Here is a 24,775-nt window from a genome sequence, read left to right as displayed (position 1 = left end):
CCTGCTTGTGTCCATTGCTTAATTCTATTTCCCAGATATTAACAAGAAAGTACGTTATTTTGTTTAGATCTGTTTATCTGTTTCAGGATGCAGAATGGTTGCCATTGATTTTTTTTTTAATTTTAAATTCTGCTCTGTTCCACTACCAGAGTTCATCTCTACCAACATTTTTAGAAGACATTGACAACAGTAACCATTCTGTTTCCAGATATGTTATTTAAGTGACAGACTGAAGAGATTTTCCAGGCAAGCAGGAAAATATACAAGGGTTGAATTTTCAACATCCAATCAGCAGCTTAAAAAAATGCTTAGCTATATGGGTTATATCCTGCCAAGGATATAACAGCCATCCAGCTTCCAGTTCTCCAGGGCACAATCTACATGTCCAAACTGTCAAGCCGCTTGAGCTGAGCTGACCAAAAGACAAATTTGGGCGCAGTGCCCTTCAGAATTGTACTTCTGCTGAAGAGTACAGTCCTCTGAGTCTTTTGAAGATCGATGGTTGGCTTGAGTTTTCTTAGCTGGGCAGGTAAGTTTCCTTTGGGGGTAAAAAAAACCTTCCATTTTCTTATTTTCCACTGATGTTTTATTACTTTCACTTTCAGAAAAGTTATTTTAAAGCTAGGAGTGTTGTTTTAATGGGCTGTCTCGAGGCTGTAACATACTTTTAAAATGAGCACTCATTGTTTCTGTCAGTTTAAAAGTAATGTTATCTAACTGATAATATATTTTCTGTGGAGAAATTGTGTTTATTTTAACATTGTAGGGCTGCCATAGTGTTTGAAGGTGTTTTTTTACTGTTTTTTTCTGTCAAAAAAGCAACCTTTGTATTCTAGTAGTTTTACTAGTAGTGTGGCTTGTTTTCTCCAGGACAGAAGCACCACTTTTGGCTTGATTGTGGAAAAGATTGTCACTCTCATGGTTGGTCCTTCATCCAGCCAGAAAAATAAAAAGTTAATCAAGCAGCATTTGCAACTACAGCAGTCTAACAGTTTTCCTCAGCTGCAGGTGGGTGACTCTGCTGTGGCCATTTTATACCTGAGAACACTCATATTTTACCCCAGATCCCTCTGGTGTAGCACCAACAGGCACTGTAGACCAGGGGTTAGCCACAGCCTCTGTGACTGTTGGGGTCCCCTCAGTGAGCAAGGAAGATCCACTCTTGTCAGTCCTGGGAGGGGGAACAGGGAAAGTTTCCCCTGTTCCCTCAGAATGCTGTGCGCACCCTTGGGGAAGCAGCGGCTGCCATAAGTAATATGCTTGACCACATTTTTCCTGTCAAAAAGAAACAGAAAACCAGGCATGTATCTAGTCCTCCTCAAATTTCTTTAGATAGGAGTAGTTTACTAGGATTGGCTCAGGGTTTGATTCAGGCTACTGATCCTTCTTTTAGAATAGTTTCTGGTAAATAAAAATGTATTCCTTCTTTCCAGAAGAGATTCAACATTCTGAATTCAAACAGGAAGATGCAAGGATGGAATCTGGGTTTTGTCCTCAGATTTCTAATTCAGACTCAGAGAAGAGCTCACTTTCTGATTCTCCCTGTGGAGGGTTCTCTTTCTCTGAGACTATTGCTAGAATGCCCCAGTGTTTTCAGTGGGAGAACACTAAGGTTTCTTAGTCTCTCAAAAGATACTATGAGTTTTTACAGAAGGATTTTCCAGTCTCTAGACCCATTCCTTCTGTCCTGTTTGCTTTAGAAGATGTGTGTGTTACTGCCTGCACCTTTCTTGATAGTCAGCCAGCTGTCCCAAAAAGGGCAGATAGGATGCTTTCAACTCTACTCTATGCCTCGCCAATACTCATTAACTTGAACAAAACTGATCTCAGCAAACTCTGTAGCTGCTACAATCAAATTGCCAGGTTTGCCACAGGAACTCCCTACAGGACACACCATTGTCAAAACCTAAACCTCTTAGGATGGCTAGAACTCCCCAGTCTAATTCAGTCTAATCAACTTACTGTAGCATTCAAGGTTATTAATCATCCAGAAAAAATGCCCTCCCTTAAAAACATTATCCATCCCTACAAAATGCTAGGCCACTTCGTTCCACTACAAAACTTTCGGCTGAATCTGTTAAAGCTAACAACCTATCGGGAGAATCTTTGTTTGCAAATTCAGTAGGCAAAACCTGGAATTCGCTCCCATCTGACCTTACTCTGAACTCCTACCTTAATCAGTTCAAAGAAAATCTAACCCAGTATTTTAAAACTCACTGGTTATGTCCTTGCTCTAACCCTGACTAAAGCCTAATCTACTTCCATATCCCTGCATTTTTTTTATTCACAGCGACTTACCTCCTACACTAAAAGGTTTGAAAAGAGAAACTGTAACATCTCTGCAGATACTCTGTATATAGCTGCACCTATATGTCTGATAAGAGAAACTGTAACATATTTGTATATATTTCTGAATTTAAACTGTATTCTTCATAGGCTTGAAATGTGAGACTGTAACTTGTATGTTAATACAAAATGTTTATGCATATACTGTAACTTGCTTGTCTTTATCTGTTTGTAAGTTTGGAGCTTTTCTCCCCAGGCCTCCACTGAAAATGGACATGTATCCAGTCGGACTATCCCGGTCAACAAATGTAAAATAAATAAATAACATTTCTCCGTCTTTTACATTTATTTACATTATTCCCAAACCTGATCCAGCAGCTATAGCCTTAGTTGGCTCCTCTGCTGATAAAGCACTTAGTTAATTCCAGTCCTACTCTTTCTAATAAGAGTAGGGAAGTTATTGATAGGTATGGGAAAAAGTGCATACCTCTGCAACTTTGAATTTTAGAATTTTAAATTGTCAAGCTCATATGTTAAAGTTTATTCTGACATATTGTGAAAACATGAGGAGTGTTTTCTCTACAGTTTCTTCTCATGAAGAAAAATTATGCTTTAAATAACTTAAATTTGTTCTATTGCACAGGTGGCTAATCATTCTTTGCAGTGTGTGTATGACTATGTTGATACTTCTTCCAGGGCTATGGCCACTGGTATGGTTTTATGGAGGTTTGCTTGGCTGCAGTCTTAGAACCTTCCAGATGATGTTAAAATGAGATTTTAATTTCTCCCTTGGATCGAGATTTAGTGTTTGGCCCCTCTTCTCCAGGGGTGATGAAAAAATGTGGTGATGGGGCAAACTGATCCAGGGAATCTCTAATATTTTTCAGTCATCCTTTACCAAATTGTTCAACGGATTTTGTTTCTCCTCATTCCATTTTGACAAAAAAATAGAATAAACATTCTCAACAGAATTCAGGTAAACAGATGTTTAAGAAGTGACAAGGAGGTTCCAAAAAGAAGTCTCAAACCTCCCAAAACCAAGGACATTCCAACAAGTTTGAATGATTATTCAAGAGATCTTGTGACCCCCTCCCACCCTGGCCTTCTTTCTGTTCCAGAAAGTCTTAATCTCCATTTTTCTCTTTGGCAGCAGATTGTTTCAGGCAAATAGATTTTGAAAATCATTCATCATGGCTACAGATGGCAGTGGGAGGGAGTTCCTCCTTTCCAGGGGGTCATTCGTCATGCTTTAGATCAGACTGACTTGTTTCCACCTGTTCTTCATAACATGCTGCCCCAAGGAGTGACAGAACCAGTTCCTTCTTGTCAGATGGGGAAGGGGTTTTATTCAAGGATGTACCTAGTCCCAAAGAAAGAAAATGTTTGGAGACCAGTTTTGGATCTTTTTTCCATAAACGTGTTTGTGATAACACTCAAATTCAAAATGATGTCCCTTCACAACCTGTTGCATTTTCTTCCTCTTTCAAGAATACTGGTAAAACTAGACTTAAAAGATGCTTATCATCACATGCATATTCATCCAGACTTCAGGCGTTTCTTAAGGTTTTGTGTGTCTGGATCACATTATCAGTTCTCTGCCTTACCCTTTGGACTATCCACTGCACCAAGAGTGTTCACAAAGAGTCTAGCTCCAGTTATAACTCATTATAGGCTACAGTGTATCCACATTTTTCCATATTTAGACAACTTGTTTATCTTTGTAGAGTCCTTTTCAGAATGCCAGGAATCTCTCTCTTGGGGGAGATATCTATTGCACAAGCTGAGATTCCAAGAGAACAGTCAAATGTCTTTCTTGACTCCCTCACACAGGATTATGTTACTGGGATGTCAACTAGACACCTGATTTCAAAGAGCTTTTCTTCCACAGAAAAAAATAGATCTTTATTTAGATCTGTTTCTATGGTTTTCCACTCAGACTTCAGTCACTGTGAGGAAATACCTCAGAATCTTGGGTCTGTTGGCATCTTATGATTCTCATGTTACCACTGACAAGACTCCACATGAGAAGGATACAATGATATCTGAAAACTCTTTGGTCCCGGCATCAACATCCTTATCTTTTCAGATCACAGTACTATGGTTTGTCAGAAGAGAAGTCACTTGGTGGTGGCAGCAGTTATCCTTTAATCAAAGTCTCGCATTCTCCCTCCCCGCTTCAAAGCAGCCAGTCAACACAGGTGCTTCAGACTTTGCTTGGGAAGCAGTTTCAGGAGAGGTAAAAGTGCATGAGGTGTGGGACACCATGGACACATGCAAGCACATAAGTATCAAGGATATAGTTGCCCTGATCAAGGCACTCAATTCTCTAAACCTTCTTTGATCCCCAGGACCTCTTCAAGTGGTTATAGACAATACCACAGTCATGTAGTACATCAATAAGCAATGGAGAACCAGGTCATACCCCCTTTGCAGACTAGCCATTTTGGCTTGGGATATAATCACAGCACAATCTCACTCTACAGGCATTCTACATTTTTTCAGAGCAAAATTGTGTGCCTGACAAGCTGAGCAGGACCAGGGCAGACCCTCATGAATGGAAATTTGATCTGGGGGTCATCCAACACTTTGTTCCATCTGTGGGGAGTTCCTCAAGTAGACCTCTTTGCCTCCTCTCTGAAGATCAAATTGTAGGACTCCATGAGAGAAGGCCTGGAAGACAGATGACTTTTCTTTTCTTTGGATAGTAATGTTCCTGTATGCCTTTCCACCAATATCCGGGGTACTTCTGAAGATTCAGAAGGAATCCCCCAAGATCATTGTGGTGACTTCCGTCTGGCCCAGGCAACCATATTTCTCCCTTTTTTTGGAAATGGCCAGGGGTAATTACCACAAGCTTCCTCATAGAATGGATCTACTCACAAAAGAACAGGGGTGGTTTGATACATCCCAACATCAATCCTCTTCAATTGATTGCCTGGATGATAGAATCTTAATTCCTTTTAGGCACCTGTTTTCTGAGGCCATGCAGCATGTACTTATGGAGGCAAGAAAACCTGCTACTACAAACTCATACGTTAGCAAATGGAAAAAGTTTTCTAGTTGGTGCCAACAACGTAACTAGCATCCATTCAATATTTGTGGGAGTTACTATCGTATGGCCTTTCTTACTCCTCTATCAGGGTTCATTTATTGGCCATTTTAGCATGTCTGCTTATGGATCTTCCTCTTTCAAAGGCAGTCAGATGTCAAAATGCTCTTGAAAGGGGGTTTGCGTAAGAGGCCTCCATGTAAACTGGTGCTCCCTCATTGGGATCTTAATTGTTTGTGTTAGATAAAAATTTTCTCCATTTGAACTAGCTAATCTGGCTAACTTGAGGTTCTTAACATAGAAAACAGTTTTACTGATTGCTCTGGCCTCTGCAGAAGGGTATCTGAGTTACAAGCTCTTATGGTGAGTCAACCCTACCTCATTTTCCAGAAGAACAGGGTTTCTTTGAGAAATAATCCTTCTTTTATGCTTAAAGTGGTATCTGAGTTTACTTTAAGTCAAACAATCCATCTCCTTTTTTCTTTCCTGAACCTAAAAATCAGGGGAAAAGAATACCTGTCCACAGGTAATTCAGGTACTAGCTTGACAGAACTAAATCTTTCAGGTCATCGGATCAATTCATTTCTTGTGAATGTGGGAAGAAAGGACAATTGGTGTTAAAGCAGACTATTTCCAAATGGTTGTATAAGTCAATTACCTTTTGTTATACAAACTGAGAAATCAATTCCAGGCAGTCTCAAGGCCCACTCTACAATGACTTTGGCTTCTTCTATGGCTTTTTAGAAAAGGTTGGATTATACTAGTATTCTAGAAACTGTTGCTTGGTCCTCTGTACATACTTTTACATAGCAGTATAAGCTGGATTCCTTCTCTATGTCTGGATCATGCTTTGATAGGCAATTCTCCAGGGGCTCCTGCATTCTTCTCTTTCCACCTCCCAAATATAGTTAGCTGTGGTAATCTACGCATATTGCTAAAGCTACTGCAGCAGTGATCAATATGGAGAACATAGTACAGTTTTGTAAGTTGAACTTACCATAACAGTAGATTTTCAAGTGATCCCTGCTGCAGTAGCCGCTCCCTCTATCCATCCCCCTGTTTTTTTTTGTTTGGTTTTTTTTTGTGTGTGTTTTTGTGCCAGGTTGTGGATATTTATCATTTTGTTATTCTTAGCCTTGTCTTTTGTGGCTCAGCCTCCCTCTCTCTCTGCTGACAGGTAAGCACATAAGGGCTGTACACCCAAACTTGTCTTCTAATCAGCTCAGCTCGAGCTGCTTGACATTTAGGAGCATGGAAGGTACCCTGAAACTTTGGAAGTTGTCCAGCTGGTATATCCTTGGCAGGATATAACCCATATAGCTAAGGCTACTGCAGCAGAGATCACTCAAACATCTACTGTTATGGTAAGTTTGGCTTACACAACTGTACTTTTGTTAATTATTCGAATCCGTTATCTGATGTGAAAAGAGTGACTGAGATCCATAGGCCCATTTGTCTTACCCCAAATGAGTTTTCAGTTTGTGGAAGAGACAAAATGACTGTTTACTCTTTAGCAATGTAATATCTATAGACAGTGGAAGACTACACTCTGATCTTTATGTGTGCACATTATTTTAGGTCATATGCAGATACCCAGTGTCTTGAAGTTTCACATAATTTTAGGTGCCAATGGCTCGCATTGCCCAAGGGCTGGCTGCATGCCAAGAAGTTTTTGATATACATGCTGTACAGCTGTTGTCTGCAATGGTTAAGTTTACATTTGGGATTTGGAAAAGAGGTCACTGGTGCCAGGATGGGACATACAGATGTAATGGCAATTTCTGTCAGGCCAGTAACTGTGGCATGACAGCTGTCACTTCCGTGTCCTAGGATATTAAGAGTGGCATGGACCTGCATAAGAATTATGCTGTGTTGTTCACCAGTGCTAGTATGGCACTTTAAAATGAGCTGTAGAAGCAACTTTCTTCATAAATTATGTTTTGTTGCAGATTTACAGTTTACATAAATGAGTGATTCTGCAAATCTTGGGACACTATACTTAGGACTTGTGTGGAGTTTGAGGGGCTTGTTTATATAGCTCATAAGCATTCTTATAAGCATAAAGTTCCCTGTTATCACATAGCTTCATGCTTTCTTGCCTGGTGAGTTCATTATCATAGTGCTCCTGGACAGTATATTCCGTTTGGATGTAGATTTTAACTTTGTTTCTAACTCATTATCTATAAGCTTTTCAGATGGACAGAACATCTACATGTTTTCCTGTACGTATTATCTTTCTGTAGTAATGTACTGTGGATCACCCCTTTAAAAGAGCTACAAGCTGACCATGACCTACCAGGCAAGTGAATTTTAATACATAATAGAGTTTGTGTGTGGCCATCCTAGAGCCATGAAGCAGAAAATGCAGAGCATACTGATGTCATGATATGGCTGCATCTTTGTTAGAAGGGGAAGGACACTAGCCACTCTTCACTCATTTCACAGGCATATTGTATGCTGGCCTAGAGGCAGGTCTCAGGTTTTCAGGTTAATAGGGCAGGATGGTTTAGTGGATGGTGAATCAGTCCACTGAAAAAGAACAGAGCATAAGCAGTGCTAATGAAAACTTTATAGATGATTCAGGATTTGCATCAAAATTCCCAGTAGGAGAGGTTAAAGTTTATAAGTGTGCAAAGCCAGGAGGGAAGCTGTGATTCTGACATTTAAGTAATCATGGAGTAAAGATTATGCGGGTATAGATGGCAGGTGCTCCAGAGCAAGGTACCGTAATGCATAATAATAACATCTTTATTAAAGTCCACAACTAGATATCTCATACTGAGTTAGGAGATTATGCTGGACAAACTAAAGAAAAAAGATGCATTTTTAGTTTAAAAACAAGTAAAAAATCTCTGTTGTAGGTTTTGTTTATGTTTTATATCCTGTTAATGTTTGAGCCATTCTATCATAGTTTAATGCAGCATTTTACATTATTTTCCTTAATTATTGGTTTATTTGACATTTTTCATGCTTTTTATGGAATGCAGCTACCCATATCAGGACAGTCCTGAGAAAAGTAGGACAGGTGATAACCCCAGTAATGGACCCTGTTCCTAAGTCAAAGTATGATTAATGTTCATGAAATTAGTATTGTTTCAGTCTTTGATGTTAGGCAGAAGTGTTCTTTCCAGCACCCGCAATGTGCCCAGTAATGATTCCTTTGACAATTCATACAGAGTTACATGTATCTGTAACATATTTAAGTATGATTGTAAATTCTTTTTTATAAAACCTGTTGCTCCTCCTACTACTACTGGATCTGTTTGGGTATCCTTCTTCGACATTGCCCTTGTTTCTGCCTGCAAATCCTGGTACTTTATGACTTTGTGTCTCTCTGTACATAAGAAACTGTAGTCACAGAGTGTAGCAATTTCAACAGTCAATGCTACTTTTGTCTTCTTTTCATAGGCTACTATATCTGGTTTTCTTGCATCTATTTTTGAACTGTTGGTAATGGATGATCACATGTGATATAAACTTCATCATTTTCAATGATGCTTTGTGGCTCATGTTTCGAGTGCTTTTCAGCTACTTCAATAATATAATGTTTGCACAATCCCCAGTGCAACAGTCTTGCCACATTATTATGCCCTTCAGTATACAGTCCTTTTGCCATTAGTATATCACACTCAGTAACAAGATATGCAACTGTTTCCAATTCTGTTTTACACAACCTACATTTGTCTGTTTCTCCCACATGTTCAATGGGCTTTGTAAACCAATATGTACGTAGTTCACTGTCTTGGGCCACCAATGTTAACCTTTCATATTTTGGTTTAAATTCACCTCTCCTTAACCATTCCTGCATTCAGTCCTGATCAACTGAGGCTATTCCAAGAGTTTCCTATACTTGCAACTATATTTATACATTTTCCACATTTCTTGCATTCTCATCTCATCCTTCTCCTTATATTCTTTCTTTTGTTTGTTGACACATTCAGTTGCTACCTGATTTTTATCTACTTCTGGTTTGATTTCCATTTCTGTTTGACGCCGATATGCTTCTGCTAAACTAAGCAGGGAAGTCATCTTAGACTTGCTCTTCAAATGTGTGAAAACTTTCACTATTGCACTCCCACTATTGCAGATCTATACATTTAATCAATTTCGAGGAGGCCCATACCTCCTTCGGAATGGGGGAATATATAGTCTTGGTATGCACTGCTTCTTATAAATCATTTGATGAACATGAAGCATCCTTATTGTTTTCATATCCAAACTGTCCAACACCTTTTGCGGCCATTCAATCACTCCAAAACTGTAAGCTAGGACAGGAAGAGCAAATTGGTTTATAGCCTAAACTTTGTTCCTAGATGTCAGTGCTGTTTTTTGTAGTATTTTAAGCCTTCTACAATATTCCTTACTGAGCTTTACTCTCATTTGTTTATGTTTTATTGTTGGTCCTTCATCAGTTCCCAAATATTTATACACTCCCTCTTGCTCAAGATCTTTTATATCACACTCCTGTCCCAAATTGATGTTTTCTTGTTGCTGCAGCTTTCCTGCTTTAAAGGTTGCTATTGCACATTTGTCAAGACCAAATGACATTCTTATATCATCTGAAAAAAGTTTTGACCACTTGAAGTTGTGCTTTCAGTTCCACATCTGATGAACTGTACAGTTTTAAATCATCTACAAAAAGAAGATGAGAAATCTTTACACTTCGTTGTTTTCTGAAAGCCAAATTATAGCCATGACATAATCTGTTACTTACACAGCTTAATGGGTTAAGGGTAAGACTAAAGAGCAGTGATGAGAGAGAGAGAGAGAGTCACCCTGGAATATCCCACTTTGAATTTTTATCCTTGGAGTAATAATTTGTCTTTTATTATGGTTTAACTGTAGAGTGGTTTGCCACTTTTTCATGGTCACTGTAATGTAATTGATCACTGTAGGGTGTATCTTATACATTTTTAAGCACAAATTTTATCCATGAATGTGGGATATGGTTGAATGTTTTTTTGTAGTCTGTCCATGCCATACTTAAATTCTTCCCGTTTTTACAGTTCTCCATTTTAACATCAAATGATCCTTTGTTTGATATGACTTTCTTTTATTACCCTTTTGTTCTATTGCCATAATTGAGTTTTCATCTAAACTAAAGCTAATGTCTTTCGTCTTTTCCCGGTTAGGGGTCACCACAGCAGAACTCCATCCGCTAATATAATTAGCAGTGCATTTTTACAGTGCCGAGGTGCCAGCCCAACACCCAACCTTCAAAGAAGGCACACCCATTCACGCACGCACCTACCTGCATGTCTTTAAATGTCACTCGACCACGGGGAGGACATGCAGAATCCACACAGTCTATAAATTCTGTCAGCTTCAATTCCAGTGTATAGTTTATGTCATCTAGTCTATAGTTTTTAGGATATATTGCAAGTTCGCTTTTAAGTAGAGATATTGTTTCTCCTGTTGTTAGCTAGGCTGGTGTCTGTTAAGAGTGTGCATACAAATAGTTCTTTCTGATGGCTAAATCTTCATGTAAAGATGTTAATACATTTAACCAGAAGTTTGGTACTGCATCTGACCTAGGGTTTTCCAATTAGGAGCTTTTCTTACCTTTGTTTCAGTCTCTCTGGCCGTTACTTCATCCCATTTCATATTCTGTACATTTGAACTTCTTGTTCTTTCTTTTACTTCTATCCATTTAGCATCTTTGTTATGTTCCACAGGATCTTCATAAATATTTCTCCAAAATGTATCTACTTCTTATTTTTCTTTTGGTGTTTCCAGTCCTTTTGCCTTGCTTCCCAATTCTCTGTAAAACTTTTTTTGAGTCATGAATAAATTGCTTATTTTGTACTTTTCCTTTATATTTATCTGCATATCTTCTAAGTTTTTTTGCCTGTGCAGATATTTTTAGTTTATTTGTGAAAGTGCAAGATTGATCCTGATCTGTTCTGATACTGTGCATTGCTTTTATCATGTCTATCTTTCTTAGTGTTTTTGTTGATCTGTTCCCTCTTCTATACTCTTCTAACAGTGACACTTCTTGTCTCAATTGCTTTATAGTTTTCTCTGTTCGACACTTCCATGATGGCATTCGGTTTCTCCCCCTTCTTTTTCATTACTGCCCTGTGTTTTTGTGGTAAGACTTTATCTGTTATTAATTTAGCTGCACAGTAATATATCATATTTAATTCTGTTATATCGTATAAATTTCTGTGGACAATCGTAATTAGTGTTCATTTGTTTTATCAGACTTCTAACTTTTTAAGTTTTATTGACTTTCTGTAATCTGTTTCTTTCGCTGATCTTAATATGTCTGTCCAGTTTCTATTAACTCATGCCACTCTTCTCTTAGGTCATTTTCCTCTAAACCAAGGGCATATCCTTTGTTCTCCAGATCTTGTGTACATTCTATAGGTAGTTCCACAGCATCTTCCTGTGCCACATTCTCTTCAGTTTCATCCTGTGCCATCTATTGCTTTTTCATATGGCAGCTCACTGGCGTATCACCCCACAACATTAGCTGCATCAGAGTTGTCACGGTTTCCTCTTCTTCCCCTTGCTGAGCAACTCCAGCTAGACATTTGTACTGGTTTCCTGTGGAAGGCTCCAAAGTATTTTCATCTGGCAACTGATCAGATGTTTCCCACTCCACTGGTTTTGCCTTAATTTGGGGATCCATTGCTCCTGCTGTGATGTTTTCTGAGTTAGATTTTTACACTAAATCCTTCACTTCCCAGGTAATCCTTAACCTCAGTTTCCACTTCTTTAACTTCTCCATTACTAAACCTCCTTTCTACTTTTCCTTTTTGTTTCTTTTCTTATTTTTTGTATTGAAAAAATGTCCATGTCTGGATGCCTTTGCCTATATTTCTCTTCAAATATCTTGTTTTGATTATTTTTGCTTTCTCCTTTGCATAAACATTACACTACGTCAAATCTCTTTTTCTTTCCCATGTCCATACTTCTTCAGATGTTTCTTGATCCTCCTGTTTCTCCTTACTTTGAGGACTCGTTGTTCCATCATGTCGTGATGTAACCTGTATTAAACTTTCTACACTAAATCCTTCACTTCACAAGTGTTCCATAACATCAACTTCTATAGACTCTCTTTTCATTTTTTAATCTCTCCAAGTCTTTTTGGTTTCTAATACCATGACGGGAATGGACTCTATTCCTAAGTCAAAGTACTATTAAAGTTAATGAAATTAGTATTGTTTCACTCTTTGATGTTAGCCAGAAGTGCTCTTTGCAGCACCTGCAATGTGCCCAGTAGTGACTACTTTTGTAATTCCTATGGAGTTACATGTATCAGTAACATAGCTAAGTACAACTGTAAATTCTTTTTTAAAAGACCTGTTGCTCCTGCTACAACTGGAACTGTCTGGGTATCTTTCTTCCACATTACCCTCATTTCTGCCGGCAAATCCTGGTACTTTATGACTTTGTGTCTCTCTATACATAAGACACTGTATTCACTGGGTGTAGCAGTTTCAGTAATCAATGCTACTTTTGTCTTCTTTTCATGGAGTACTGTATGTGGTTTTCTTTCATCTGTTTTTTGAACTGTTGGTAATGGATGATCTCATGTGATATAAACTTCATTGTTTTCTATTATGCTTTGTGGCTTATGTTTCCAGTGCTTTTCATCTACTTCAGTATTATAATGTTTGCACAATCTTTTTTAATTTCTCCAAATCTTTTGGGTTTCTAATACCATGATGGGAATGGACCCCATTCCTAAGTCAAGTACGATTAAAATTCATGAAATTAATATTGTTTCAGTCTTTGATGTCAGCCAGAAGTGCTCTTTGCAACACTGCAGTGTGCCCAGTAATGACTCCTCCCGCAATTTGTATGGAGTTACATGTACTAATTCTTTTTTTATAAACCCTGGTGCTCCTACTTCTATTGGAACTGTCTGGGTATCTTTCTTCCACATTGCTCTCATTTCTGCCTGCAAATCCTGATATTTTATGATGTTGTGTCTCTCTGTACACAAGACACTGTAGTCACTGGGTGTGGCGATCTCAATGATCAATGCTACTTTTGTCTTCCTTTCACGGTCCACTATATCCATTTTCTAGCATCTGTCTTTTGAACTGTTGGTAATGTGCATATCTATACATGTAATCAATTTCAAGGAGGCCCATCCCTCCTTCGTAACAGGGAATATATAATCTTGGTATATATTGATTTTTATAAATCATTTGGTGAGCATGAAGCATCCTTCTTGTTTTCTTATCTAATCTATCCAACACGTTTTGGAGCCAGTCAGTCCCTCCAAAACTGCAAATTAGGACAGGAAGAGCAAATTGATTTTTAGCTTGGATTTTGTTCCTAGATGTCAACACTGTTTTCAGGATTAATTTAAGTCTTTTAAAATTTCCCTTACTAAGTTTTATTCGCATGTGTTCATGTTTTATTGCTGATCCTTCATCGATTCCCAAATATTTATACACTTCCTCTTGTTCAAGTTCTTTTATATCACATTCTTGTCCCACACTGACATTTTCTTTGTGCTGCAGTTTTCCTGCTTTAAGGTTGCTTATGCACATTTAACAAAAGCCAAAATGACATTTTTATATCATCTGAAAATTTTTGACAACATGCAGTTGTCCTTTCACTTCTTCATCCGATGAGCTATACAGTTTTAAATCATCGACAAAGAGAAGATGAGAAGTCTTTACACTTTGTTGTTTTCTAGGAGCAAAACTATAGCCATGGCCTATGCTGTTAAGTAGACAGCTTAATGGGTTAAGGGCAAGGCAGAATAGCAGTGGTGACAGAGTCACCCTGGAATGTCCCCCTTTGAATTTATATCCCTGGAATAATAATTTGTCCTTTACCAAGGCCTAATTGCAAAGTGGTCTGTCGCTGTTTCATGGTCACCGTAATGTAGTTGATCAGTGTAGGGTGTATCTTATATATTTTAAGCACACTTTTATCCATGAATATGGGATACTATCAAATGCTTTTTTGTAGTCAGTCCATGGCATACTTAGATTCTTCCCCTTTTTACAGTTCTCTACAATGACTTTATTTAACAACAAATGGTCCTTTCTTCCATATGACTTTCTTTTATTGCCCTTTTGTTCTACCATAATTGAGTTTTCTTCTAAATGACTATAAACTCTGTCAGCATCAATTCCAGTGTATAGTTTATATGCCGTCAGAAGGCCAGGTATTGGTCAATAATTTTTAGGATAGCTTGCAGGTTCACTCTTAAGTAGGAGCATCATTTTTCCTGTTATTAGCCAGGTTGGTGTCTGTTCGGGGATCGCATATAAATAGTTCTTACTCATGAGTAAATCTTCATGCAAAGATGTTAATACTTTTAACCAGAAGTTAGGTATTGCATCTGGGCCTGGAGTTTTCCAATTAGAGGCTTTTATATAGGTTGTTTGATGATTTTTTAGTACTTTTTGAAAACCCCCGACATTCCCAGAGATAGTTGCCTCTAAATGCCCTATATACTTGAATAAGATCTCCTTTGAGATATCTGTAAGAGACACTGTACAAGTTCAGATATTTTAGTCTTTCATAATAACTTAATTTTTCACATCCATGGATGCCCTTGGTATATTTCCTCTGTACTCTTTCCAGCGTTGTCGCCTCACAGCAAGACGTTGTCCCGTTCGATTCTCAGCTAGAGCGTCTACTGTGGAGACATGCATGAATGGGCGTACCTTCGTTGAAGGTTGTGCATTAGGGCCAGCAACTCAGCACGTAAAAATCAACTGCCAATCATTAGCGGACCGGAGTTCCGCTGTGGCGACCCCTAACCGGGAAAATCCGAAAGACACAACAACAATAACTCTTTCCAGTTTATTCATACTTGTTACATGATGTTTATAGCACAAAATATTTCTAAGTGAAGAGAAAGAGCCAAAAAAAGCATCTCAGCGCCAGTAGTATCTTCTTCAGATAAATACAGTCACATTGAAAAATGGCAAACCCAAGTAGTCAAGTTACTTGAATCTTCTGTCGCTTTCTGTGCTGCTGTGTGTTCCCTAAATTAATTTATATGTCTGCCTTGCCATGTATTATGCATGTTTATGTCTCTGTTTTGTAACCAAGTAATACCCACTAGATACAGACTGCTGTTCTCAAGGTTGACATGCAAGCATTCATCTCTGTGACATGCTTACTTCACTATCATTTTAATAAGTAGATGTGATGTAAGCACAAAATTCAAGTCTGTAGGATTTAGCTAATTACTACTGTTAACTTTATTAACAAACTTGAGTATGATGTGAAAAGCTATAAATGCATTCATTAGATTATATCTGTTTAACATTTATTTCCTGACAAAATAGTTTTTTTTTTTTTTTTTTTTTAATAGCACCAGCAAAAATAATTTCCTTTGGAGGGACTGTGACAACCCCATGGATGCGGGATGTCAGGTTAGCATGCAATTCAGTGGGAGAACCAGCACCTACAATGAAATGGACAAAGGACAGGTAAGGACCAGATACCAGAAAGTGACATGCTGTTGCTCAAATTGACTTGAACTAAAAGTCTGAAATGTGTTTATACCTGAACTCCATCAACAAAACCAAGTTTTATGGTTCTAGCTTCTAAACTGCATTTGTGCAGTCCTTTAACTTTTTTTTTTTTTTTATGCTTATGAAAAATCTAAAATACAGTTTTCCTGTTATGTTATTAAAAATGTTTAAACTAGCTTCATGGCATGTAAATAAAATGCTGACTACAACCCAAGCAAGACAAGTTCAACTCAGGCACTGTAGGATCCAAGCAGGGAAGGATGGGAGTGAGTGTCCAGTGCTGGCTCATCCATCCAGTTGAAGGGAGATGGCTAGGACTACTACTCCATTAGCACTCAATTGAGGCTGACTAGATTACTGTACTAAGTAGAAGTGCCAACAGCATTTGGCCCGTGATAATAACGTGTGTTTACTAAGCAGTGTGCACTGTAGCTGAAGCTGGACATGCTTAGTAGTATTCAAGTCTGAGAACAGTATGTGCAGGACATGACCATTAGCCACCACAAGAATTGAGGTGTGGGGTCCAGCAAAACACTCTTGAATGCCGTTGGACAGTTGCTTCCTGTGGCTGGCTGTCACTCTCTGGGAAACAAATGAGATAATGGTTTCTCGTATCATTAAGGGTTCAAATGGACCAGTTGGTCACAGGGAGCTGATGATTGTTAAGCAGTCGGAGCATAAAAAATAAGAAAAAAATTTGAACAGCAGGTCTAAGTACTACCATTCATTAGTTAAAGGCAGTTAGTCAAAGTCAGAACTATCCTTAAGAATAACCATCAAAGACTGTATGAAAACATGAAGATTTGTGCCATGCAGTAAGAAGTAATATAAACAGTGAGTAACAGTTTAACCAATGAGTGATGAAGACGTTAAGCAATGAACAAATTAATCTGATGTTATTGTAGCAGCAGCAGAGGCAGGTTTTTTGCTTGCCACATAGTAAGTGTTACTGTTTCTGGGACTGGAGCTGCCAAACAATAATTAATGTGGAGCACTATTGTATTACCCACTGAAAAGGTGTTAGTAGTATAACAGGTGAAGTAGTGTCTGTTTTGTCCTTCTGAAGACATGTCAGTAATGAAAATAATTGCTTTCCTGTTCTGTTAACTAACCTGTTGAAAGGCAAGTGACTAGAAAACAGCTTTGTAATACAAAGAGTTATCACAGCTTCATAACCATGTAAATTATTGATGCTTTTTGTTTTGATGCCAGCTTTTTCATCAGTTCTGTATTTTTTTGTTTGTAGTGAAGATTCTCCAATCCCTGTGACAGTGGATGGCCATAGAAATCTTCAACCAAATGGCACTCTGGTTTTGCGTTCTGTAAAGGCTGAAGATTCTGGGTACTATACCTGTACAGCAACCAATACTTGGGGATTCGATACTATAATTGTCAACCTTGTAGTGCAAGGTAAACCATGCTTCATTCTATAGATTGCAGATAAAAAAGTAGTCCTGTTTTACAGGTTTTGGAGGTAGATAGATAGACAGATATTCATAGAGATGTTTCTGGGAAAAATTGATACCAAACAACAAGAAAATATATAGGATTTTTCCTTGAGAATGAGGTTTTATTCAGTCATTGTCCATTCATAGCTCATGTAAACTGGTCTATTCAGAACTATTCAGAAGGGAGACCCTTACTCACTATCTGGAACTGATACCAAAGGCATGATGGGACATCTGTCAGAGTGTGTGTGTGTGTGTGTGTGTGTGTGTGTGTGTGTGTGTGTGTGTGTGTGTGTGTGTGTGTGTGTGTGTTTGTGCTGCTATACCTCTGGAAGTACCATGTAATGCACTTATTTTGTAGACAGCTGTGGTCTGCACTATGGCTGCCTCTAAATTGTGTAATCATTTTACTCTTGTGGTCCATCTTATTTGCTTGCATACCACACATCAGTAAAGTATTGCATCACTTATGCAGCCATACTGCTTAGTTTTCTTTGAAGTAGGGTTTGCTCTATATTCTTCTGTGTAGTGACCCAATGCAATACTGTACATAACTGTAAATAATGTGTATGACTACCCAGACTGACAAATGTAAACCAGAATGAAGACCAAACACACAAGCTGCCAAAATGTCTTCTCCACAAGGCACAGAAATGTTCAGGTTAACACAGAACTTTGTTCTGTTTCACCTCTACCAAATGGAGACCTTCTCAAAAACACAAACAGTTGTTGTGATTGTGTAAGTCGGAACAAAACATACTATGTTAGTTGTTTCTACACGGTCCCTTGTACAATGCCCGTCAGGTAATGAGTCGTTCAACAGTTTTGGGTTTCATTACCATTGGACAGAAATGCTCCTGTAAGCTTTTCCAACTTTTCCACTGATTTTCAGGGTCATTGTAAATATTCAGAAGAACTCTTCAAAGATAATTGTGCCAAGTCCTCTTTGGCCCAGGTAACTTTGGTTCTCCCTTCTTTTGAAAATGGACAATGGCAATTACCACAAGCATCCTGATGTTGTTAGATACACCCCAACCTGAAACCTCTTCAATTGACTGCCTATATGACAGAGGTTTAATACCGTTTAGGCAACTAGTATCTGAGCTCATGCAGGTATTAAAGAAGGCTAATAAATCTGCTACTAGAAAATCATATATGAGTAAGTGGAAGATATTTTCTTGTTGGTCCCAGACTAAGAACCAGGATCCTTTTAACGCCCAGATGCCTGTGGATCATCAGTATTTGTGTGAGTTATTATCTTCTGGTCTTTCTTACTATTCTATCAAGATTAACTTCCTGGCTGGCTCCCTCTGTGTGTCCTTAGGTTCCTCTTTCTACCCAGCCTCAAGTTAAACAGTGTTTGAAAGGTGTTCTTCATATGCTTCCACCTGGATGCTTTGTTTGCTGGCCCATTGTCATATTCATGGTGGAATATAACCCATACAGCTTAGGCTACTGCAACAGTGGTCTATTCGAACATCAGCTGTTCTGGTAAGGTAACTTACACAACTGTGCTGTCCTTATCAACTTCTACATTGGGCCTGTATTCTTTGCTTTCCTGAAAAATGTAGCAAAATGTTCTGCTACTGTCTCTGGCATAGTACTGAGACACTTTTACCATTTGAGTATCAGGTGTTCCCATTATAAGATTTATCACCCCATCTAGGCCAGTTTCCCACCAAAACACCTTTCAGTTGTTTCCTTTTCAAAAGTTTTTTTTTTTTTTTTTTTTTTTGCAGTTGTTTTGCAAGGAACAGTACTAAATAGAATGTTTGTGGTTTATGAATTGTTTATATTTATCCCAGGTGTTACTCCTTCTGGTACATTTATTCTTAAGTTTTATGGTTAGCCATGGGAGTGGATCATCTCTTAGTCTCCTCTGCTTCACAGGACAGTGGATATCCTGTAGTGGAGAAAGGATCTTAATGTCTAGGAGTGTGTAGTTGTTATATCACAATCAAGTTAAGGTGTCAGACAGTTCCAGTTCTGTGATGATTAGAGTCAGTTATATATAAGTAAATAACACATTCTAAAACAACTTGGTTGTTTTAGTTTGTCAGGACAGAAAGGTGGTTACCAAGCAGTGGTCAGTGAATATTGGAGGCTGAACCAGTGATGAAATCATTGTTTTTAGAGAGTTTATTATAAACTATTCCAGGATGAATTATACCTCTTTGTCAATGTGTTGAGTCTAGTAACAGCAACCATTGTTTGACTTAGGGAAAGATTAGTTAAAAATTTGCTTTCTGCTCCAAGTGCAGATAGCAGTTGTCCACTGTCAAGGAGTTTTGCTTCAGAGTTTGCGAAGTGTAAGATAAAATTCTGGAGATGCAGGTTGTTAATAGTAGAAGGGGATGTACACAAGTCCTGTGGTTAATCTGAGTTCTGGTGCATTGAATCTTTCTAAGGGTAGCACAGTAGCATGCTGAGCAGTACTACTTCCTCAATAACAAGAGGTTCTCCAGTTAAGCTTTTGGTTGAAATGCCTTTATACATATTCTACATGTCCTCCCCTACATCCACATGGATTTTCTCCTTGTGCTTTGGTTTGGGAAAACAACTAATTCCATTCAACACTACATCTGCCTGGAGTCTAAGGCAGCTTCTTTTTCCAGGGCATGATTTGCAGGAGCCATACTAATGGACAGCCAGATTAGCTCACTGACTCCATATCCCCTGTAAGTACTGAAAACATCCCCTGTGACAAAGCTCAGAATTTTTTGAACTTACATGGCCTTGCAGCAAATCCTGCAAGTAACTGTGAAAATTAAGATGCCAACTTAGTGGAGGACTTAAACACATATAACATTTCCTGTGAAATACAGTATATAACAAATAATTATTATTTTTTTAGTTCCACCAGACCAGCCACGGCTAACTGTGTCCAAAACTTCAGCTTCATCCATAACCCTTGCTTGGATTCCTGGTGACAACGGTGGGAGTTCCATTCGAGGTAAGCACAGTTTTCCCTATGGTTAAGATCTGATTCTAGTTCTGTTTGGCCTGATGGCATCTTTATTTAGGTTGTTTAGTGCTGTTATTGTTAAGGCTGGAATCGGGAGTATTGTACTATTTGTTTTGCTTTTTTTTTAAACAGGTGCACTGGAAAGGCCACACATGTGTCATTATTATAACTGTTTTCTAAATATTGTACATTGAACTGAACATTGTCCTAGGCTCTCTTTTTAAACCTCTTTTGCCTTTAGTATCACCCTGTCTACAGCATGAAACTGCTTCCAGTTTGAATATGACTTTGAAATTTAATACTTAATTTCTTAAGCTACTGCTATTTTCTTCTGTGTTGAGTTGGTAACATCAGTTTTTTGATCTTTAGAAACACAGAGGTATGATGTGCATATTATGGAAAACGTACACAAATGGGAATGAATTAAGGGTCTTAAGCTGGGATCTGAACCCAGACCCTTTTGAGTGTTATTCTAGCAATACTTCCTGTCTCCATCCTTGAAGTAAAAGAGCATGTCTGTAAGAAAGGGTCTTAATCTTCCCCAGCGCACAGCTAGATGGCTGCACAAGTAATTATTTACAAATACACATAGGTATTATATGGAGATTCTAGCTTTTCTATCTCAAAAAGGAAAATGCAATACCTCTGGCCATATCACTTAAACTCCACCTCTTTCTGAAATCCCTATTCTACTTTCAAACTTAATTCACCTCCTGCAGATCACACTAATCTGTATTTGCATACAGATATTGTTTCCTTTATTTCTATATTTTTATTTACCACATTTCTTGACATCCTTTATTCCACTGTTAATATGTTGCAAAACCTCATTTTCGCCTCACAGTAAGACATTGTCCTGTTCGATTCTCAGCTAGAGCGTCTTCTGTGTGGAGACATGTGTGAATGGGCGTACCTTCGTTGAAGGTTGTGCGTCAGGGCTGGCAACTCGGCACGTAAAAACCTACTGCCAATCATTAGCGGACCGGAGTTCCGCTGTGGCGACCCCTAACCGGGAAAAGTGAAAGACACAACAACAACAACATTTAGGTAACCAGTTAACTGTATGTAAATGAAGATGAGTATACATTCTTGACTTCCTAACAGTCAGGTGAAGCTACACCTAATTTTTAGGAGATCAAGCAATATATACCCATCTTTAGTGCATGCTGTTGGCTGGTCACTCAAACCCTATAAATTACTGCATTCCTGTAGTGGTCAGTTCCATCTAGTCAATTACATACTGTTGAATATAAATTGAGTAGAAAAAAAATGAAAAGATGTGCAAATGAAGAATATTGACAGGAAGTAAAAAAGCCAGACGAAATGACAGTTATGGCTCAAGCCGTACAGTGACTTTTGATTTGATTTGATTATTTAATAGTAAAAGATGCTGTACATAACTCAGGTTTCTGCTTCTGTTATAGACTTCTAAAATAGATTTAAGACTTTATAGATATCCTGTGTGCCCTCTGAAGTGTTCAGGAGGGGCTTTATATCCCACAGCCCTTAAGATTTAATATGTGAAGTGTGAGGTTGTAACGCCTTGTAGAAAAAGGAATACTTGATCTTACAAGAAATGAAGTATTCCCTTTTTCTATGAAGTAGTGTGATTGATATTTTTAAGGCAAGCTACAGAAGCACTTTTGAATGTGCTTATTAATATGTTAAATGCACCATAAACCACTTTAAATAGTGACATTTCTTAACATCTTTAGTTGTGTTTCTTGCAGATATATGTAACTTGTACTGTAGAAGTATTTCTATTACAAATGTTGAAATTATGTAATTATTATAAAGTTATATGATTTAATTCACTTTTGAGGTTTCATGTTTGTATATTAATTTATTTAGTTATTTAGTTTAAATTTCTTTACAGTACCGATCAAAAGTGTACAAATCCAGTCTCTGCCTGGGAATACAAAAAAGTAAGAATTACATTTAGTGAGGGATAGCAAGAGTGTAATAAAAATACAAATTTGTAAAATTCAGTGATTAGGTAACACAAATGTAAACAGTATATACAATTGTAATGTACATTGGTTACATTAAGTCAAGAAAACTGAATTTAAAAAATTTAGAATTGAATTTAAAAAAGTGAAGTGTCTGTAATAATTACAACTGGTCATTGTCTAAGTGGGAACAATAGGATTGTTGAGTGTAGTCTGTTAGAGTTTATACGTAGTTGGAAGGAGGAGTTATGTTAAGCAGAAGATTGCCTGAATGAGAAGTGTAGATTGGTTTAGTAGAACCTGCCATATAAGGTACAATAAAAGTGGTACCAGCTGGAGAAAGAGAAGGTGCTGTAGTTGAGGTTAGGTGATATCAGTGGAAGAGAGGTCATGACATTTGGCTGATGAGAAGAGGTAGTACTTAGCTGAGTCCTAAATGTAGGTTAAGGTGAGGAGTTCTCTATTTATGAAGGTATAGTTTCCCAGAGCTGTTGACCTAGTATAAAGAACTAGTGATGTGTACAATCCAGTTTACTTGTGGGGAACTGCAGTACAGGGGCACAGTGGTCATGGTTTCTAAGGCTGTAAGTGAAAGGTTGTCTGATTAGTTCCACTACTAGTGAAGAAAAGGTCTGGTTAACTTCCTAGGAAAAGGACTATTCTTTGTTGATCATGGGGCTGGTTTCTTTTTTTTTTTTTTTTTTTTTTTTTAAGTATTTTATAGTGGTGTTTATTTTTATGGGATGGGTAGTAAATGTACAGATTTTGCCGATAATGGAGAGCACTGGACTGAGATAGTGCTTTTTTCATGACATTTGAAATGCTACTGCAGAAGCTTAGTTTTGTACATGTGCTGTGCTGTCCTATCATTTTAAAACACAATCTCTGGTGTTCTCTGTAAAATATAATGTTGCGCTATAATTATGTGATTATTTATTACATTTTATTCTAGTAACAGTTTTAAGTAGATAATATAAATGAGATTTAAGAAATATATTTTTAGTAGTTAATTAATTTTTAACTGTGTAATGTTTAGAATTGATTATTGAATTAAACAATGTTAAATATAAACAACACAAACCAGCCCACGGGTAAACGAACTGCCGTTAATGCAAGATACAAGAAAAATAGATAAAAAAACACGACAGTACAAAGCACGGCTATCATAAACTCTAAAAGACTTTTATTCGACAAAGGCCTTTGTCGAATAAAAGTCTTTGAGATTATGATAGCCGTGTTTCGTAGTGTCATGAGTGTTAAATATAAAACAATATTATTTAAACAAATAAATATATATACATTATTATTTGTAATTGATATGTCTGTAATGGAGAACACTAGACTATATAACTATTTACAGTTGTTGCTAGAATAAAATTGTAAAGCCTTTAGGCATTAAATCATTTGAATCCTATATTTAATTCAGTATTATTCCCCATTCTGGAAGAACAGCTATTACATAGTAGAGATAAGGGAGAACAATGGACTGAATGTAACTCGCGTTTGTATTCAAAGAGTCGCGTTAACGCTCAGTCCAGTGTGTTCTCCATTATCACCCACATTTTATTGGTTATTATTGAATGTGTGTGGCGTTTGTTTTTCATACTGGGCCTATAAAGAGAAAGCCATATTTAAGATGGGACAGGAGAATGCCTTTACCTAATGTTGTTCTGGAGCAAAAAAAGGAGAGATTTTATTGGCCAAAAACATTAGGCAGTTAACCTTTTTTCTTGTGTGGTGAAGGTGTAGGGAGAAGTTAAGGGGGGAGGGGTTAATCCAAATGCCAAGATATTTCAAAAAGGTAGTGTTTTTTATGAGGGTGTTGTTGTGGTCATATGTATGCAAAGAATTTTGTGGGGTTTTTTTTTTTAGTTTATATTTGGTGCCAAAAGTTATATATATTTTTTTGGTGTTGAGAAGTAGGCTTTTGTTGGAGATTCACTGGATTAGAGCTAAGAAATCTGGAGGTTGGGTACTTAGTTGTTTGTACAAAACAGTACCATGTCATCTGCTTAAGGTAGAAGGGGAAGATGATGTAGGTCAAGGTGAAGTTTATTTATAAAGATTATAGCCCTTTTGTCATATTATCCCCCTTATCCAAGATACTGGAAAAATGTATACACAGACAAATACTAAACCACCTCTTACAGGCAAACCTAATTACATCCACAAAGCACAGTTTCCAACCTTTGCACAGTACTACCACTGCCCTCCTATCTTTCACACACATTGCCCAAGCCAGAGGTAATAATAAACTCATATCAGCTCTATTCCTTGACCTATCCAAAGCATTTAATACTGTTTCCCATCCTATCCTCCAACCTACTACTGTCTACCTCCACTACCTCCTGGTTTAACAGCTAGCTGTCAAACAGATATCACTCCATCAGATGGCAAACATCCTTCTCCCCTTTCTGTCTTGTTAAGACCGGGGTTATATATTTACATATAACCTCATGTCTCCTGCCCCCACTCTGCCTTAATACAGTACTCAGACTATTCCACAGTTATTAACACCTCCGACAATATACAAAATCTTCACACCGTCACTCAATAATCTCTGCACCTAGTAGTACAATGGCTAACTGAAAACAACCTGCTTCTGAACCCCAAAAAGA

At 37.8% G+C, this 24,775-nt stretch overlaps 1 protein-coding gene across 1 annotated transcript in view; it reads left to right on the top strand.

Annotated features, from left to right (window-relative positions):
• DSCAML1 (DS cell adhesion molecule like 1) overlaps positions 1–24,775 on the top strand; it is a 1,743,400-nt gene that overhangs the window by 1,426,809 nt on the left and 291,816 nt on the right. Inside the window, exons 16-18 of the mRNA XM_044080956.1 lie at positions 15,633–15,750; positions 17,042–17,205; positions 20,098–20,196. Coding sequence (XP_043936891.1) covers positions 15,633–15,750; positions 17,042–17,205; positions 20,098–20,196 — 381 coding nt within the window. The remainder of the gene's footprint in view (positions 1–15,632; positions 15,751–17,041; positions 17,206–20,097; positions 20,197–24,775) is intronic.

The sequence above is a fragment of the Protopterus annectens genome, chromosome 8.part0 (genome assembly GCF_019279795.1).
Source record: "Protopterus annectens isolate FY-2018-M chromosome 8.part0, PAN1.0, whole genome shotgun sequence".
Lineage (NCBI taxonomy): Eukaryota > Metazoa > Chordata > Ceratodontiformes > Protopteridae > Protopterus > Protopterus annectens.
The sequence above is the reverse complement of the archived record's forward strand: the minus strand, read 5'-3'. Positions and strand labels throughout refer to the sequence as shown.